Consider the following 18,389-nt stretch of genomic DNA (forward strand, 5'->3'; position numbering starts at 1 on the left):
GACCCCCCGAGAGGCAGAAGTGTGTGTGGAATGGAATGCCCATCCTACCCAAGGTCTCTTAAGGGCTAGGGTCTTGCTGCCCACCAGGTGGGTCTCCATAAGACATATCACATCAGCGGCATACTGCTTAATTTGTCTAAGCACAAGGGATCTCTTGATCTTGTCATTGAGTCCCCTTACATTCCATGACACCAACCTAAGTCCAACCATGAGGGGTCGTTTTGATAATAAGAGAGGCTACAGCCCGCAGCCAGCCAGATCCATCTTCTCTGCATACAAGAACAAGGCACCACCGCTCAATGAGTAAATTCGTAAGCCACACACACTCAAATTTCGACCATCCATACCAGAAACAACCGTAGCCTGCAACTTCCCCCCTCCCCCCACCCTGTACACTACTCCCAACCTGCAGCATACTTGGATCCCTGAACCTAACACCGGCTCAAGCCCAGAGCACACAACTTGTTATACCCTGGGTGGAGCCAGAAATATAATGGCCCTAAGAAAGAGAAAACAAAACACAAACAAAACAAAACTTCCCCAGCCTGTAGACTGATTCGCCCCCATAGGATAGAAAAAGGGGCGAGATATACAAAGTCACCCCCCGGGACTTAAGAGCAAAATATAATCAGGTATATTCGGACCACAGATATATCCCTCCTCTCCCCCGGCCCCCCACCCGACATATCCCAGCATTATTAATATAGTAATTGCCTGTATGAGAAGGATAACAAGACAGAAAATAAGGTAAGTAATTATCCCCCCTACCACCCTCACATCCTCAGGGAACAGCATAGATAATTAAACATTTTCCCCACATCCTGCATCACTCCAGTAGTTATGCAGATAATCTTATCCTGTACATAAAATCTTTTGCCACACAGTCACAGGAATTAATCACTAATCAGCAAGGGCCCGTCTCGCCGGGAAGCGTCTATCCAGCCATATCATCGCCTCTCGAGGAGCCTCAAAAAACTTGGTCTCACCATCAGCTACCACTCGTAATCGTGATGGAAAGAGCATGGCGTATGGCAATTCAAGTTCCCGGAGTCTCCGCTTAACAGGCAGAAACTGAGCTCTATCTTTCTGCACCTCCACCGCAAAGTCTGGGAAGACCGATATTGGCGACCCGTTCCATTTTAGGGGGCCTTTCGTGCGAGCAAGTTTCAGAACAGTGTCCCGGTCGCGGAAGTGAAGGAACTTGGCGATGAATGTACGAGGCGGGGCCCCCGGAGGCAACAGGCGCATCGGAACTCTATGAGCTCGTTCTATGGTGAAATGAGGCGAGAATTCATCGGGTCCAAATGCCTTCCGAAGCCACGCCTCTAGAAATTCCTCAGGAGATGAGCCCTCCTCCTTCTCGGGCAGACCGATGAAACGGACATTGTTGCAACGCAGGCGTCCCTCCATATCCGTTAGTTTTTTGCGCACATCAGTCATTTGAGACTCCAAAGTGTCAGTACGCCGCCCCAGCGGGGTGACAATATCCTCGACATTGGAGATACGGGTTTCGGCCTCACCCACCCTCTCTCTCACCCGTTGTAGGTCCTGATGTATAATGGAGAGATCAGACTGCACCTGCCCAATTTTGTCAGCCAAGCGGGCCTCGCTTGCTGTCACGGCATCCAACACTCTTTGTAACGCAGCATCGGGTGGTTCTGATGAGACAGAGCTGTATGCAGGAGAAGGGGGCGAAGACCCATCTTGTGTAGTTTCCCTCCGCTGTTGTTGGGGACCGGGGTTGCGGACAAACTTTTCCATTGCGCCTGCCGCCGCGTTTTGTTGACGGCCTTTCACATTTTGGATAACACAATGCCACCGTATTCGACCGATTATAAATCAAAGCAGTGCAGGCAAAGAGAGGGGGCGCAGGCACCAACTCACTATGTGAGGGCCAAGAGACGCAGGACGAATATATATATATAAAAGGACCAGTGTTCCTGACAGTGTGGCACTATAGATTTGGAAGCTATGGTCAGGATCAGGGGATCAAGCAACTTCCCACCTGCATAAACGGCACCCTCCCGAGGCAGAGCAATGCAGGTCTACTTTAGTATCTTTCACCAGCCTCCAGTCAGGTCTAGCTGCCCAGGCTGCATATAATAAACACTTCCAGCAGGAGAGGTGTGGACTGGAGCAGAGCTGAGCCTGTTGCCAACCACAAGATGGCGCCCGGAAAAGCCCACAGACAGCCCAGCTTGTGTTGTAGCCCTCAGGGGACAAAGGCTTCTGTAGCAGGCAGAGGGGGTATCTTCTGCTCGGCTCATAGGCCGCTCCGGTTTTAGTACAGGGCTGTCAAGGGCGGGTGGCGGAGCTCCGTGTGCGCGGCCCGCCAACCGCAAGATGGCGCCCGGCGGTCTCCCGTACTCTGCAGGGCCGCGACAAGCGCCCTGGTCGTCCGGCGGAGAAGTGGAACAGAGCGGTGTGTTGTGCGGGTGGCGGGGCCCCCGCGGTATCCACTCGCCGGCCGCAGGGCACGCTAGGAAAGCCGGGCGGGAGACGAGTGACACAGCTCCCCTGCAGCACGATCCAAGATGGCGCCGGCCTCGTGCAGGTCAGGATCAGCTCAGCCCTTCTAACGTTCCCAGCAGGTACACTGAACACAGGATCCACTTGAAATGGGGCCCAGAACGGGCAGCAGATTTTCAGAAAGCCTCACAGGGCCACTTATGCAGTCACACAGGGGGTGTCAGGATGTTTTTAGGATGTTGTCGGCTGGGGAGCTAGGATAACACGTCCTACTCCATTACTCGTCAGGCCACGCCCCTCCTTTTTTCTCTCTATACATCCTCTTTAGGTGAACTCATTAGTTATTTTGACTTCTAATATCATCTCTATGCTGATGATACTCAAATCTACCTTTCCTCCCTGGACCTCTCCCCCGCTCTCCTCACTCGTATCTCCAACTGTCTCTCTGCTATCCCTTCTTGGATGTCCCAGTGCTTTCTTAAACTTAACATGTCTAAGACTGAGTTGATCATCTTCCCACCCTCCTGCACAACCTCACCTCCCACAATCTCATTATCCAATGATGGCACGACTATCTCCTCTAGCCCCCATGTGCGCTATCTAAGAGTAATCTTTGACTCCTCCCTCTCCTTCAAACCACACATTCAGCACCTTTCACAAATCTGCCGTTTTCATCTCAAAAATATTTCCAGGATCAGACCCTTTCTCACCCAGGATGCCACAAAGACCATTATCCACTCACTGATTATTTCCAGACTGGATTACTGTAATCTCCTTTTAACTGGCCTCCCTGACAAACATCTCTCTCCACTCCAATCTATCCTCAATGCTGCAGCCCGGCTCATCTTCCTTACCAAACGCACTATGTCCACCCAATCTCTCCAACAATACCTTCACTGGCTTCCATTCCCATTCAGAATCCAATTCAAACTTCTTACACTCACTTACAAAGCACTTACCCACTCCTCTCCCACTTACACCTCTGACCTTACCTCCCTTTACACTCCCATCCGTCCTCTTCGTTCTGCTACTGCACGCCGCCTCTCCTGCCTACTGATTACCTCCTCCCACTCCTACCTCCAAGATTTTTCACATGCTGCTCCCTTTCTCTGGAATTCTCTACCCCTCCACCTCTCTTCAAAACTTCAAACGGGCTCTCAAGACCCACTTCTTCACCAAATACAGCCAAATCTCATCCTAACCCTCTATTTACCCCATCTGTGTCACCTCTGTCTCTCTGCCTCTCCCCTTTAGAATGTAAGCTCTCACGAGTAGGTCCCTCTTCCCTCATGTGCTTATGCTTTTCTTAACAATCTCAACTGCACCAAATACCACAGTCTTCTGCCACCTTGACACTTATTTCCTGTGTCATCTGCTGATGTAGCTATGTTTATTTACCCTGTATTGTCTTCAACTGTAAGTCGCTGTTTTCATTATTTGTTTATGTACTCTGTAATTGGGCGCTGCAGAACCCTTTTGGCGCCATATAAATAAAGGATAATAATAATAATAATAATATGTTGCATGCATTGCGGGACTGCATACTCGGCACTGTGCACTTACCAGCCATTCTGTCTCTAACACCTCTCAGTTTTTGTCTGCTAGGGCTGAGTGGACGTTACTGGAAGGCAATGGGGCATTCGCACATAACAGAGACATTAGTGAGGGATTACCTCTCCTGAGTATGAGCACCAAACAAAAATATAATTAAAAGGTGTGAGCTCTCTGCTCCTCATCAGCTACTGAATAACCCGAGACAAACCTGAGACCGTCACTAAAGATTAGGGCCAGGCAGAAACTATGGAGGATTCCATCTATATATATTATTTATTTCGGCTAACTGGGGTGTAATGGTGTTTATTATATTTATTAAACGCAAACAACGTCCGATACTTTGCGGCACTGAGCTGATTTTTACATGGGTTCATGTTTACTAGATAACATAAACGTGAGGATACCAGTACAGAGCGACAATAACAAGCAGCATACTGCTATATACAGTACCTGACATCAGCCTCAGCAGTGGCTGCATGCAGGGGAAGCCTTCCATTCTTATCAGGTATATTCTGCTTGGCTCCATTCCTGAGCAGACTGACACAACCTTCCAGCCACCCCTGCACGTAATGGACAACATAAAATAGTTTGCATCATTCAAAGAGAAAGACACGTTAATGCATTACCTGCAGTACACATTGATTTTGACAGTGTAAGTATGTGGTTTCCATTTGCTTGTTCTTGATCTTGTTAGATGCACTATACCATGTCAATTGGAACTACGATTGTAAATATAAAATCATTTATCACTGATGAAACAATAGTGAAAAAGAAAACACCAGTCTTTTTTACTAAGGCTCTGGCAGACCTCTTCCCTGGCAGTCCAATACATGAAATTTCTCTTTGTACAATACTTAGGGGAATAGGGGTCTATGTACTAAGCCTTGGAGACAGGCAGGGTCAGAGTGGCCCACAGGGATAACCCCCAGTGGGCCCACCGTCTCCTCTAGGGATCAAGTTCCCGACTATGAGTTATACATATGTCTACACTGCATAGAGCTATGGTGTATTCACTACAGAGCATTGCTGTTATCATACATGCACTAGCCGTATTTACTATATATATATGTGTGTATATATATATATATATATATACACCCCTATACTTGATTTTCTACAGTTCAATTAGATCAGGCATGGTACCAAAGGATTGGCGCATAGCTGAGGTAGTGCCTTTATTTAAAAAGGGAACTAAAAATAATCTTGGTAACTATAGACCAGTTAGTATAACCCCTATAGTGGGTAAAATATTGGAAGGAATTTTGAGGGATAGCATAGAGGATTATCTGCAGGCTACTAAGATTATTAGCAAAAGTCAGCATGGGTTTGTAAGGGACAGATCATGTCAAACTAACTTTATTATGTTCTACGAGGAAGTGAGCGAGAATCTTGACCAGGGAAAAGCAGTGGATGTGGTCTATTTAGATTTTACAAAAGCCTTCAATACAGTGCCTCACAGGAGAACTTGGCCTAGGATATACTATTTGTACATGGATAAGGATATACTATTTGTACATGGATAAGTAATTGGCTGGATAACAGAGTACAACGAGTAGTGGTCAAAGGGATGTTCTCCAGATGGGCACCAGTAGTCAGCGGAATACCGCAAGGGGCGTACTTGGCCCGCTAATGATCTAGAAATAGGCCTGGAAAGCACAGTGTGAATCTTTGCAGATGATACTAAACTGTGTATGGTAATTAATTCAGAAAGCGATGTGGAGTCTCTACAGAATGACTTATTTAAACTTGAAACCTGGGCGTCTAAATGGAGAATGAAGTTCAATATAGAAAGATGCAAAGTTATGCATTTTGGGACAAAAAAACACTTGCATCCTACACTCTAAATGGGTAAAATATAGGGGTAAATGTGGTGGAAAAAGATTTGGGGTGCTCATAGATAATAAGCTTAATAACAATGTCAAAATGCAGCAAAGAAGGCAAATAAAGTGCTTGCATGCATAAAACGGAGCATTGAGACAAGGGACGAGGATGTAATCCTGCCGCTGTACAAATCATTGGTACGTCCGCATCTGGAATATTGTGTTCAATTTTGGGCACCATATTATAAAAAAGATATCTGGGAACTTGAAAGAGTTAAAAAGCGAGCTACTAAATTGATTAAAGGGTTAGAGACACTGGAGTATGAAGAAAGGTTTACTAGGTTAAATGTGTATACACTAGAAAAGAGGCATCTAAGATGAGACATTATTAATATCTTCAAATATATAAAGGGTCATTACAAGGAGTTAGCAGGGGATTTGTTTATTAAAAGAACTCTGTATAGGACACGTGGGCACTTGCTGAGGCTAGAGGAGAGAAAATTCCGTACACAACGTAGGAAAGGGTTCTTCACGTTAAGGGCAATAAAGATTTGGAACTCCCTGCCAGAGACTCAAACTTTCCTCTGTGAATCAACACATAACTGATTGAGCCTATCTGTTAGGTATCAATGAGTAAATGACCTAACAAAATATAGTGGGCCAAGCTATAGAAGGACTATAGAGAAGGCAAGGCAAGGATTTCTATGTCCTTTGTTGGAAATGATGATGTGTGTGTGCAGGTGTTAATATTGCAGAGTTTTGTAGGCAAAAAATCAGCAGATGAGTCAAACTTCAAACAGCCCAGCTGGTTTATTGATATATACCATGTACAGCTGTACTCACTGTTACATGTACACTGGTGATGGACCGGATTGTGGTTTGATACAGCTCACCAGTCAGTGAGTGTATGCTGCAAACGGGTAGGGGTGCAGCGATGCTGTAACAGCTTTATAATAGCAGGTAATTGCTCATCTCTTGGGAGCTACACAGGAGATTTCTGTTTCCCACCATGTCACTGTACACAGTCACAGACTGTTAAGACAAGATGGCCCCTGCACATACTCAGTAGAGATCTTGGCGGCCATCTTGGGATAGAGAATGAAGCCTCCCTGAAGGATGCATCTGCGCAGTACTGCACTCCTCTTTCAACAACCTAAAGTTGATAGTGGTAGCATTGGGACATATGTGCTCCTTTGAGTTAAAGTTGAATCAGTGGTTCTTTTCATTTGTATACCTTTGTCTATGTAGAACGTTTAAAAAAAAGAAACATTTTTAAAAAACATTTTTTGAGTAAATGCATCCTAAAAACCTTTCGCTCTCAGGATACTGGTGACAACGACTTTTAGCAATAAAACAGAATACTGTTTTGGAAAACTATTTCTGAGTCAGGTATAAAGGCTAAAGGAGAGACACTGTCATATAAAATCTGTACTGACTACTGATCTAATGCTCGGATGCTGACATTACTGCAAGGTGCGAGAGGCATTACATTTATGGGAAGGTCCCGGGGCAGGGATGCCAGTACTGTGACTTGAGCTATGCAGAAGATCCTTACATCCATTTTAAAAGGATTGATAAGTACATTTCATAAATATAATGCAGATATGTATCTGACAAAGTCATACAACAATATAGTAAGCAGGACAGTGTTACAGATCACCTGTATAGAGCCCAATATTTCAGCTAGCCTGTTCCTTCTGTTTTGGTTGGAAGGAGCTACATTTTGTACCTCTGACCCCCATAACAAGCTACAATATATAGTACCTCCTACTACCTCTAACTACCTTGATGTACTAACTAACCTAAATGCAGTAGGTGCTACTGCACAAAGGCCCTCATTCTGAGTTGTTCGCTCGCTAGCTGCTTTTAGCAGCATTGCACACGCTAGGCCGCCGCCCTCTGGAAGTGTATCTTAGCATAGCAGAATTGCTAACGAAAGATTAGCAATTCTGCTATTAAGTATTTCCTTGCAGTTTCTGAGTAGCTCCAGACCTACTCCTAGATTGCGATCACCTCTGTCCGTTTAGCTCCTGGTTTGACGTCACAAACACGCCCAGCGTCCGGCCAGCCACTCCTCCGTTTCTCCAGCCACTCCTGCGTTTTTACCTGACACGCCTGCGTTTTTTAGCACACTCCCTGAAAACGGGCAGTTTCCGCCCAGAAACACCCACTTCCTGTCAATCACACTACGATCAGCAGAGCGATTGAAAAGCTTTGTTCGCCCGTGAGTAAAATAGCATAGGTTTGTGTAAAATTGCTTAGCGCGTGCGCCCTGCTGTGCATACGCATGCGCAGAACTGCTGGATTTTAGCCTATTAGCAATTCTGCTAAAAATAGCAGCGAGCGAACAACTCGGAATGACCACCAAAGAAAGAGGCTGGTCATCACAAAAGTGATTGCTCAGCAGACGTACCTCACATCTGCACTATGCCTGGTACACAGAAGACACATATGGTTTGTAAGGGAAGTAGTTAAAAAATGGGAAATGTGTCAGTGAGTAATGAATACACCAGTGCACTGGCCGGGGACCTGGGAAATGTGTCAATGAGTAATGAATACATCTGTGCACCTGCCGGGGACCTGGGAAATATGTCAGTGAGTAATGAATACACCTGACCTGTGCACCTGCCAAGGAACCTGGGAAATATGTCAGTGAGTAATGAATACACCTGTGCACCGGCCGGGGACCTGGGAAATGTGTCAATGAGTAATGAATACACCTGTGCACCTGCCGGGGACCTGAGAAATATGTCAGTGAGTAATGAATACACCTGACCTGTGCACCTGCCGGGGAGCTGGGAAATGTGTCAGTGAGTAATGAATACACCTGCATACCTGCTGGTGACCTGGAAAATGTGTCAGTGAGTAATGAATACACCTGTGCACCTGCCGTGGACCTGGGAAATGTGTCAGTGAGTAATGAATACACCTGCGCACCTGCTGGGGACCTGGGAAATGTGTCAGTGAGTAATGAATACACCTGTGCACCTGCCGGGGATCTGTGAAATGTGTCAGTGAGTAATGAATACACCTGCGCACCTGCCGGGGACCTGGGAAATGTGTCAGTGAGTAATGAATACACCTGTGCACCTGCCGGGGATCTGTGAAATGTGTCAGTGAGTAATGAATACACCTGTGCACCTGTCGGGGATCTGTGAAATGTGTCAGTGAGTAATGAAAACACCTGCACACCTGCTGGTGACCTCGGAAATGTGTCAGTGAGTAAAGAATACACCTGAGCTGTGCACCTGCCGGGGACCTGGGAAATGTTTCAGAGAGTAATGAATACACCTATGCACCTGCAGGGGAACCTCGGAAATGTGTCACCGAGTAATGAATACACCTGTGCACCTACTAGGTGACCTGGAAAAACGTGACCAGTTTGGGGTCCTGAGGACGACTGAGAAGTACTGTTCTGTAAGACAGACGTTTTCCTACCAGATATGTTGCTAGTGACAGGCTTGTTCGTCCACAGGCATCTTGAGTGTTTATATTAGCTCCCATTTTCAATAATAGCTTCACTGTATCAACCTGACGTCCCGACACAGCATGCATCAAGGGGGTGCAACCTGGAGAAAATCACCACTATGCGTTAATTTGGTTAGAAAATAATCTAAATTTACCTTTATGCAAGTCAGTCCAAATGATCATTCATTTACAATAGTCACACTTCATCATTGAGAAAAGCAATGTAACAATTTATTCTCCAAGGATCTACTTAGAAGAAACAGGGCTGAACATGTGCTTGTGAGGAACAAACCACAAAAAAAAAGCTTGAATCATGAAAAACAAAGGAAAGGTCATGTAGCAATTAAAAATATATGATGAACTTATGGCCATAGTAAATATAATGCCTTCCCTGCTGGCAAAAGTTTTTGCAGGGACTCTTTGATGAAGGCTACACATGCAGAGTACTGAAAAGCTCATATACCATGGACAGCAGCGCTTTTTAAGTGAAAGTGGACCTAGAGACTAAGGGGGTCATTCCGACCCATTCTCACACAGCGGTTTGTCGCTGCGGTGCGAACGGGTCCGGAATGCGCATGTGCGGCGGACGCACTACGCATGCGCGACGTTGCTCGCCGGGCTACGTCAAGAAGAACGAAGAAAGCGGTCGCAGAGCCGACCGCAAGAAGATTGACAGGAAAAAGGCGGTCCTGGGCGGCACCGTAGCGTTTTCAGACGTTTTCGGGGAGTGGATTTGAAAACGCAAGTGTTTCCAGAAGAACGGAGGGCGGATATCTGATGTCAAAGCTGGCCCCAGCATCGCTGAGATCGTCACACAGGGTAAGTAGGTATAGGCCTGGTCTAGTTTTACTTGAATTTTTTTTAAATTAGAAGGGCTGCACAAGCGATCGCAGCCCTGCTAAGCTAAAATACACTCCCCCCATAGGCGTGTACTAGTTGATCGCAGCAGCAGCAAAAAGTTGCTACGTGCGATCAACTCGGAATGACCACCTAAAGACCAAAATCTGTGCTCCCAGGTCTCTGCATATGTGTGAAGGGTTTTGCCTTAAAAATAAAATAAAAATATCTGCACCACTTGCCGCAACTCATAGGCTGTTATGCGCTATACACATTTGTGTATGTGCGGGCGATATGAACGAGAAATCATTCATATCACTCAGTGTGTATGCACCAACGATGAACGATGCAAGTCAATTTGGACGATTAGTGATGTGCACCGGAAATTTTTCGGGTTTTGTGTTTTGGTTCTGGATTCGGTTCCGCTGCCGTGTTTTGGATTCGGACGCGTTTTGGCAAAACCTCCCTGAAAATTTTTTGTCGGATTCGGGTGTGTTTTGGATTCGGGTGTTTTTTTACAAAAAAACCCTCAAAAACAGCTTAAATCATAGAATTTGAGGGTCATTTTGATCCCATAGTATTATTAACCTCAATAACCATAACATCCACTCATTTCCAGTCTATTCTGAACACCTCACACCTCACAATATTATTTTTAGTCCTAAAATTTGCACCGAGGTCGCTGGATGACTAAGCTAAGCGACCCAAGTGGCCAACACAAACACCTGGCCCATCCAGGAGTGGCACTGCAGTGTCAGACAGGATGGCACTTCAAAAAAATAGTCCCCAAACAGCACATGATGCAAAGAAAAAAAGAGGCGCAATGAGGTAGCTGTGTGACTAAGCTAAGCGGCCCAAGTGGCCGACACAAACACCTGGCCCATCTAGGAGTGGCACTGCAGTGTCAGACAGGATGGCACTTCAAAAAAATAGTCCCCAAACAGCACATGATGCAAAGAAAAAAAGAAGTGCAATGAGGTAGCTGTGTGACTAAGCTAAGCGACCCAAGTGGCCGACACAAACACCTGGCCCATCTAGGAGTGGCACTGCAGTGTCAGACAGGATGGCACTTCAGAAAAATATTCCCCAAACAGCACATGATGCAAAGAAAAAAAGAGGCGCAATGAGGTAGCTGTGTGACTAAGCTAAGTGACCCAAGTGGCCGACACAAACACCTGGCCCATCTAGGAGTGGCACTGCAGTTTTCTAGTGAGAGGATGAGTGCTTCCATCCTCATGTGAATCTGAACCACTAGCCATGAACATAGGCCAGGGCCTCAGCCGTTCCTTGCCACTCCGTGTCGTAAATGGCATATTGGCAAGTTTACGCTTCTGATCAGACGCTTTTAATTTTGATTTTTGGGTCATTTTACTGAACTTTTGTAGTATACTTGACGACACAGAGGTAGGTAGAGCAGTGGCCTACTGTACCGTACTACTATATATTATATACTGGTGGTCAGCAAAATTATGCACTGTCCTCCTACTATATATAAACTGTGCAAAACTTAAATGCACCACAGGTATGGATGGATAGTATACTTGACGACACAGAGGTAGGTAGAGCAGTGGCCTACTGTACCGTACTGCTATATATTATATACTGGTGGTCAGCAAAATTATGCACTATCCTCCTACTATATATATACTGTGCAAAACTTAAATGCACCACAGGTAAGGATGGATAGTATACTTGACGACACAGAGGTAGGTAGAGCAGTGGCCTACTGTACCGTACTGCTATATATTATATACTGGTGGTCAGCAAAATTATGCACTGTCCTCCTACTATATATATACTGTGCAAAACTTAAATGCACCACAGGTATGGATGGGATAGTATACTTGACGACACAGAGGTAGAGCAGTGGACTACTGTACCGTACTGCTATATATATATATATATATACTGGTGGTCAGCAAAATTCTGCACTGTCCTCCTACTATATATATACTGTACAAAACGTAAATGCACCACAGGTATGGATGGATAGTATACTTGACGACACAGAGGTAGGTAGAGCAGTGGCCTACTGTACCGTACTGCTATATATTATATACTGCTGGTCAGCAAAATTATGCACTATCCTCCTACTATATATATACTGTGCAAAACTTAAATGCACCACAGGTAAGGATGGATAGTATACTTGACGACACAGAGGTAGGTAGAGCAGTGGCCTACTGTACCGTACTGCTATATATTATATACTGGTGGTCAGCAAAATTATGCACTGTCCTCCTACTATATATATACTGTGCAAAACTTAAATGCACCACAGGTATGGATGGGATAGTATACTTGACGACACAGAGGTAGAGCAGTGGACTACTGTACCGTACTGCTATATATATATATATATATATATATATATATACTGGTGGTCAGCAAAATTCTGCACTGTCCTCCTACTATATATATATACTGTGCAAAACTTAAATGCACCACAGGTATGGATGGATAGTATACTTGACGACACAGAGGTAGGTAGAGCAGTGGCCTACTGTACTGTACTGCTATATATTATATACTGGTGGTCAGCAAAATTATGCACTGTCCTCCTACTATATATATACTGTGCAAAACTTAAATGCACCACAGGTATGGATGGGATAGTATACTTGACGACACAGAGGTAGAGCAGTGGACTACTGTACCGTACTGATATATATATATATATATATATATACTGGTGGTCAGCAAAATTCTGCACTGTCCTCCTACTATATATATACTGTGCAAAACTTAAATGCACCACAGGTATGGATGGGATAGTATACTTGACGACACAGAGGTAGAGCAGTGGACTACTGTACCGTACTGCTATATATATATATATACTGGTGGTCATCAAAATTCTGCACTGTCCTCCTACTATATACTACAATGCAGCACAGATATGGAGCATTTTTCAGGCAGAGAACGTATAATACTGGTGGTCACTGGTCAGCAAAACTCTGCACTGTCCTACTATATAATACTGCTGGTCCCCAGTCCCCACAATAAAGCAATTAGCACACTGAGCACAGATATTTGCAGCACACTGAGCACAGATATGGAGCATTTTTCAGGCAGAGAACGTAGATATTTGCAGCACACTGAGCACAGATATGGAGCATTTTTCAGGCAGAGAACGTAGATATTTGCAGCACACTGAGCACAGATATTTGTAGCACACTAAGCACAGATATTTGCAGCATACTGAGCACAGATATTTGCAGCACACTGAACATAGAAACTGAGAGGACGCCATCCACGTCCTCTCACGATCATCTCCAATGCACGAGTGAAAAATGGCGGCGACGCGCGGCTCCTTATAGAGAATACGAATCTCGCGAGAATCCGACCGCGGGATGATGACATTCGGGCGCGCTCGGGTTAACCAAGCAAGGCGGGAGGATCCGAGTCTGCTCGGACCCGTGCAAAAAAGGGTGAAGTTCGGGGGGGTTCGGATCCCGAGGAACCGAACCCGCTCATCACTAACGATGATCGATTATCATTCAGATTGATCATCGTCAAAATTGAATGCATCGGCAAGTGTGTAGGGCGCTTTACATTTCACCCAGTATCTGTTACGTGTGGCCTAAAGCTGCCATACAGGTAAAGATAATCTTTTCAACTATCCAACTAGTTGGCTTGTTGGAACGAAAATCTGTTAATGGATGGAAGCAAATGAAAATTGAACATTTGCTCCCAAACACCTGAAAATGGACAAAAATTGTTGCTCAAATTGGTTGAATCAAAAGGATTTACCAATTTTGTCTGTTTTCCAGTGTTTCGGAGCAAATGGTTGATTGTAATTTGTTTCCACCCACTCCGTTCCAACCAGCCAACAGAAAAGTTTTAGGTGTATGGTCAGGCAAACACTCCACATTTACATACCTCCCAACTTTGTGAAGTCTTAAGTAGGGACACCTCGCGCTGCGTCGGAAAAGGTGCGTGGTCTATTGGAAAGGGGGCGTGGTCTCACGTGGATAACGCGATCGCGGACCACGCCTCCAATTTTCGTCACAGTGGGGGTATGGGCAGCGCTCTGTGAGCTGCTGGCCATGCCCTCAGTCCCTCTTCATCACTCAAATGGACTCTGTGCGCATGCGCACAGCATCTATTCACCGCTGCTCTGAACTGAGCAGAGCAGCGAGTGCAGGAGTCTCCCAACTGTCCCCCTCCACAGCGGGACACTGCGGCCCACGGGAGGGGCAGTGGGACAGACCAAAAAAAACGGGACTGTCCCGCGAAAATCTGGAAAGTTGTGAGGTATGCATTTATACAGTACAGTTTTTATAAGCCGAAGAACAGGAATAAGCTCAGCTGCAAACCTTTAGGGACATTAAAAATAATTTGGGTTTCTAGTTCAGCCATGCTAAGATATATAAGAGCACCACACACTGCAGAGTTCTATAAGAATTTGTGGTTTTATGCATGCATAGGAAAAACTGTATTTGCAAAACATGCATTTAATCTAATTGTACAGCAACTATGCTACGCGAGCACTACATGTCTGTCCATCCAGGTGAAATATATATAACCCTATACACAATACATTTCATCTCACACCTACTTTCTATACTCTTAATTATTTCCTAATCACTTGTTAATGAATGTTTATTAAATGTCTTCTTCTGATCTCAAACAGCTTACTAGAGAATACGGAATTACTGCTGCTGAAGTTGATAACACAATTATAGTTCACAGTGTAGAATAAATCAAATTGATTACTGTCAGTGTTACATCTATTTTGAAAAACCACAGAACTGAACTAAAATCATATTGAAATCTCCAGAGTTGCTCAATGAACCTCGTCTTCCTGCAACCTCCTGTGTTGTGATATTAGAAAATTGGTGTTTCGATAAATGGATCACTGAATAAACCTTGTAAAAGAATCACGTTACAGATACGTATCTTGTTGTAGTACAGAGGATTCCACTTCTTGTGCTTTTTTAGCACTAAACATATTTTTCACTTAATGACAATTAATGCAAAACTAATAAATGTCCCTTCGGTGTTGTTGTTGGTTTCACATAACTCTTTGTCCCCATTTTGTTTATTTGGCTTTTGTTAATGTATCTTAAAATTTCTTAGCATTTGTTGCAAGATTGTTAAAAAGGTGTAATAAAAGTTTTTATAGTCCAATTTCCAAGGTCATGGGTTATTGGCAACTTAAAGTTGAACATCACCCCCTTGTGGTGCTTTTGAAAGCTACTGAGTCTTCGGCAGTTTCGGACCCTGTATTTGAAATGGCAATTATATTCATTGCAAAACACGCCTGGTTCTGTATGGTATGTAACTGCCCATTTAAATTCATTCATCGAAACTGCTAAAGAGTAGATGTGGTGGCGTTAAAAAACTCCACTTAGCAATTCTAACCCTAAGGAGGGAATTCAAGTAGCCCTGATAATTTTTCAGGCCCTATAAATAAGGCTTTAACACAATTTTTCCAACTTTATTTTTTCTCTGGAAATCCAATTAGAGACAGTTTTTACGGTGAAAACACAGAATCCGTGATAAGTTGACGGACCTAGGTGTTTCCACTGCCGCCATTGCGAAAATAGGGTAATCATAGGGATTTCTTTTCAGGTCACAAAGAAAAAAAAAATCCCCCAAAAAGTGCCGTTGTTGTGGCGGCATTCGGGGCCCCAGGTGATCAATTAGCCCGCAGTAAATTACCATGGGCAATTAAGTTCCCACCTATGTATCAGAAATCTCCAGTCTGTTCCCTTCTTTCTCTAATCTTACGTATTACAATATTTCACAGCCGAAATTCAATTAAATGGGAATAATTCACCCATGACAATTTTTTCAACCTTGTCCAATTTGTCTCAAATATTTCTCAGCTTTTACAAAAAGTATTATGTTTGCAACTTTGGGTTTTTCTTATTGCAAAGATGTGGAAATTTAAATTCACTTGCTAATAGCTTGTCTTCTAGTTTGCATTCCTCTGTGGGCATCAGTTGTGTTTCTAGTTCCTACATGTACTCATTCTCAAGGAGTGTGACAGTTATCATTACAGTACTTGGTGCTTCACAATTCAATTTGCTCTTTTATGACATGCTTATTTTTGCAGCAATAAACACGCACTACCTTTTGAACATATACTGTATGTGAATATTAAGTGCAAATCATTTAAATTCATATCAGAAGATCCCTTTCCTGTGCTAGTGCCTTAACTTTGACAAAGCGACTAACGCCACCTTTAGATGGCATTAGCCAATGGGTCTATATCCAAAGCTTGACTGCAGTCCCCATTAAGGGAGACTAATATTTACCCCATTAGTTAGCCTAATTCAGAAGATTTGTCTGATACCTCCTGTGTTATGCTTGGCATATATTGTCAGACAGCCTGACACCCAGCAGATATCGTGGCCATTTGGAGATAAAGGGGGTCATTCCAAGTTGATCGCTCGCTAGCTATTTTTTGCAGCACTGCGATCAGGTAGTCGCCGCCTATGGGGGAGTGTATTTTCGCTTTGCAAGTGTGCGATCGCTTGTGCAGCCGAGCGGTACAATAAAGTTTTTTGCAGTTTCTGAGTAGGTCTGAACTTACTCAACTGCTGCGATCACTTCAGCCTGTCCGGTCCTGAAATTGACGTCAGACACCCGCCCTGCAAACGCTTGGACACGCCTGCGTTTTTCCAACCACTCCCTGAAAACGGTCAGTTGACACCCATAAACGCCTTCTTCCTGTCAATCTTCTTGCGATTGGCTGTACGAATGGATTCTTCGTAAAATCCATCGCCCAGCACCGATCCGCTTTGTACCCGTATGACGCGCCTGTGCAATGTTTTGCCGAGTTTTGACCTGATCGCAGCGCTGCGAAAAATAGCTAGCGTGCGATCAGGTCGGGATGACCTGTCTTACAATGTATGGCCACATGATATCTGGATTCCTCCCCTGGAGAGGAGGCATTACAGCACTACAATCTGGCACTCATTAGCTATGAGCAAGGAAGCCATTCACACTATTATAATTACTATTATCATATATAATTATTATATTTAGAATTATTATTATCCAGATCGGCAGCGGCGCTGTGTACCATAGGTGCCGTGGTGAACCCAGGACTCGACATTAGGCTTCACTCTCCTAAGCCCGCCCCCAGACGCCTATGAAAGTAGCCAATGAGAGTCTGGGGGAGGGCTTAGGAGAGTAAAGCCTAATGCCGAGTCCCGGGTTCACCATGGTGGCTATGGTACACAGAGCCGCTGCCGATCCGGATACAATGCCAGCACATATATTACATACATCTACACGTGTGTTTATATGTGCTTAGCGGTTTCCCCCTGCACTAGGGGGGAGCCGCTGGTGAATGGTGTGTTATATCAAGACCACAGGAGTTATGATCCCTCCTGCATACTGCTTCTTAGTCACAGACAGACTTCAGCCAGTGACTAGGAAGCAGTTTGATGCAGGGATCATCAGCTGCGGGCCCCCTGCCACACTGATCAGCAGCAGCTCCCATCCTTCCTCCCTAGAGGGCTTCAGTCTGCAACTCTGCACTGGAGAGGAAATCATCAGAGCTCATCCTTCACATATGTACCCACCGCCATGTCTTCTTAATGCTCCTCCTTCACCTGCTTCCATGAGTCATCAGTAATATAGGCAAGTCTTTCCCATGAGTGCCTCTGCCCCCTGCCTCCCCAAGTTTGCCTCTGAACCCCCATCCCCATGAGTGCCTCTGCCCCCTGCCTCCCAATGTGCACCTATAATCTCCCCTACTTATATGTACCTCTGCCTGCTGCCTCATCAAGTGTGCCCCTGACCCCCCTCACCATGAGTGCCTCTGCCTCCTACCTCACCATGTGTACCTATCATCTCCCCTCCCCATATGTATCTCTGCCCCCTGCCTCACCAAACATGCCTCTGACCCTCCTCTCCATGTGTGCCTCTGACTCCTACCTACCCATGTGTGCCTTGGACTTCTCCCAATCGTGCCTCTGACCTCCCCTCCCCATGTGTACCTCTGGCCTCTTGCTACCCATGTGTTCTTCTGATCTCCCTTCTCCATATGCTCCTCTGACCCCCTTTCCCCATGTGTTCCTCTGACTCCCTCTACCTATCTGTAACTTTGCCTCAGCCATATAATTGAACCTAACGATGGCAGAAAAGAACAAAAGTTCTAGCTTCGCCCCTGCCTGTACCTCTACATAGTATAAAATAAAGGGGTGTACTACGACTGGCCGGCAGTTGGGATCCCAGCGCCCAGCATATCGGCGCTGAGATCCCGACCGCTGGAATGACGGC

The 18,389-nt window shown here is 45.1% G+C and overlaps 1 protein-coding gene across 1 annotated transcript in view; it reads right to left on the bottom strand.

The window, feature by feature from the left end:
- ANKRD55 (ankyrin repeat domain 55) overlaps positions 1-18,389 on the bottom strand; it is a 315,713-nt gene that overhangs the window by 160,521 nt on the left and 136,803 nt on the right. Inside the window, exons 3-4 of the mRNA XM_063947702.1 lie at positions 9,282-9,412; positions 4,474-4,583 (exon numbers count right to left, since the gene is read on the bottom strand). Coding sequence (XP_063803772.1) covers positions 4,474-4,583; positions 9,282-9,412 — 241 coding nt within the window. The remainder of the gene's footprint in view (positions 1-4,473; positions 4,584-9,281; positions 9,413-18,389) is intronic.

The sequence above is a fragment of the Pseudophryne corroboree genome, chromosome 1 (assembly GCF_028390025.1).
Source record: "Pseudophryne corroboree isolate aPseCor3 chromosome 1, aPseCor3.hap2, whole genome shotgun sequence".
Taxonomy (NCBI): Eukaryota; Metazoa; Chordata; class Amphibia; order Anura; family Myobatrachidae; genus Pseudophryne; species Pseudophryne corroboree.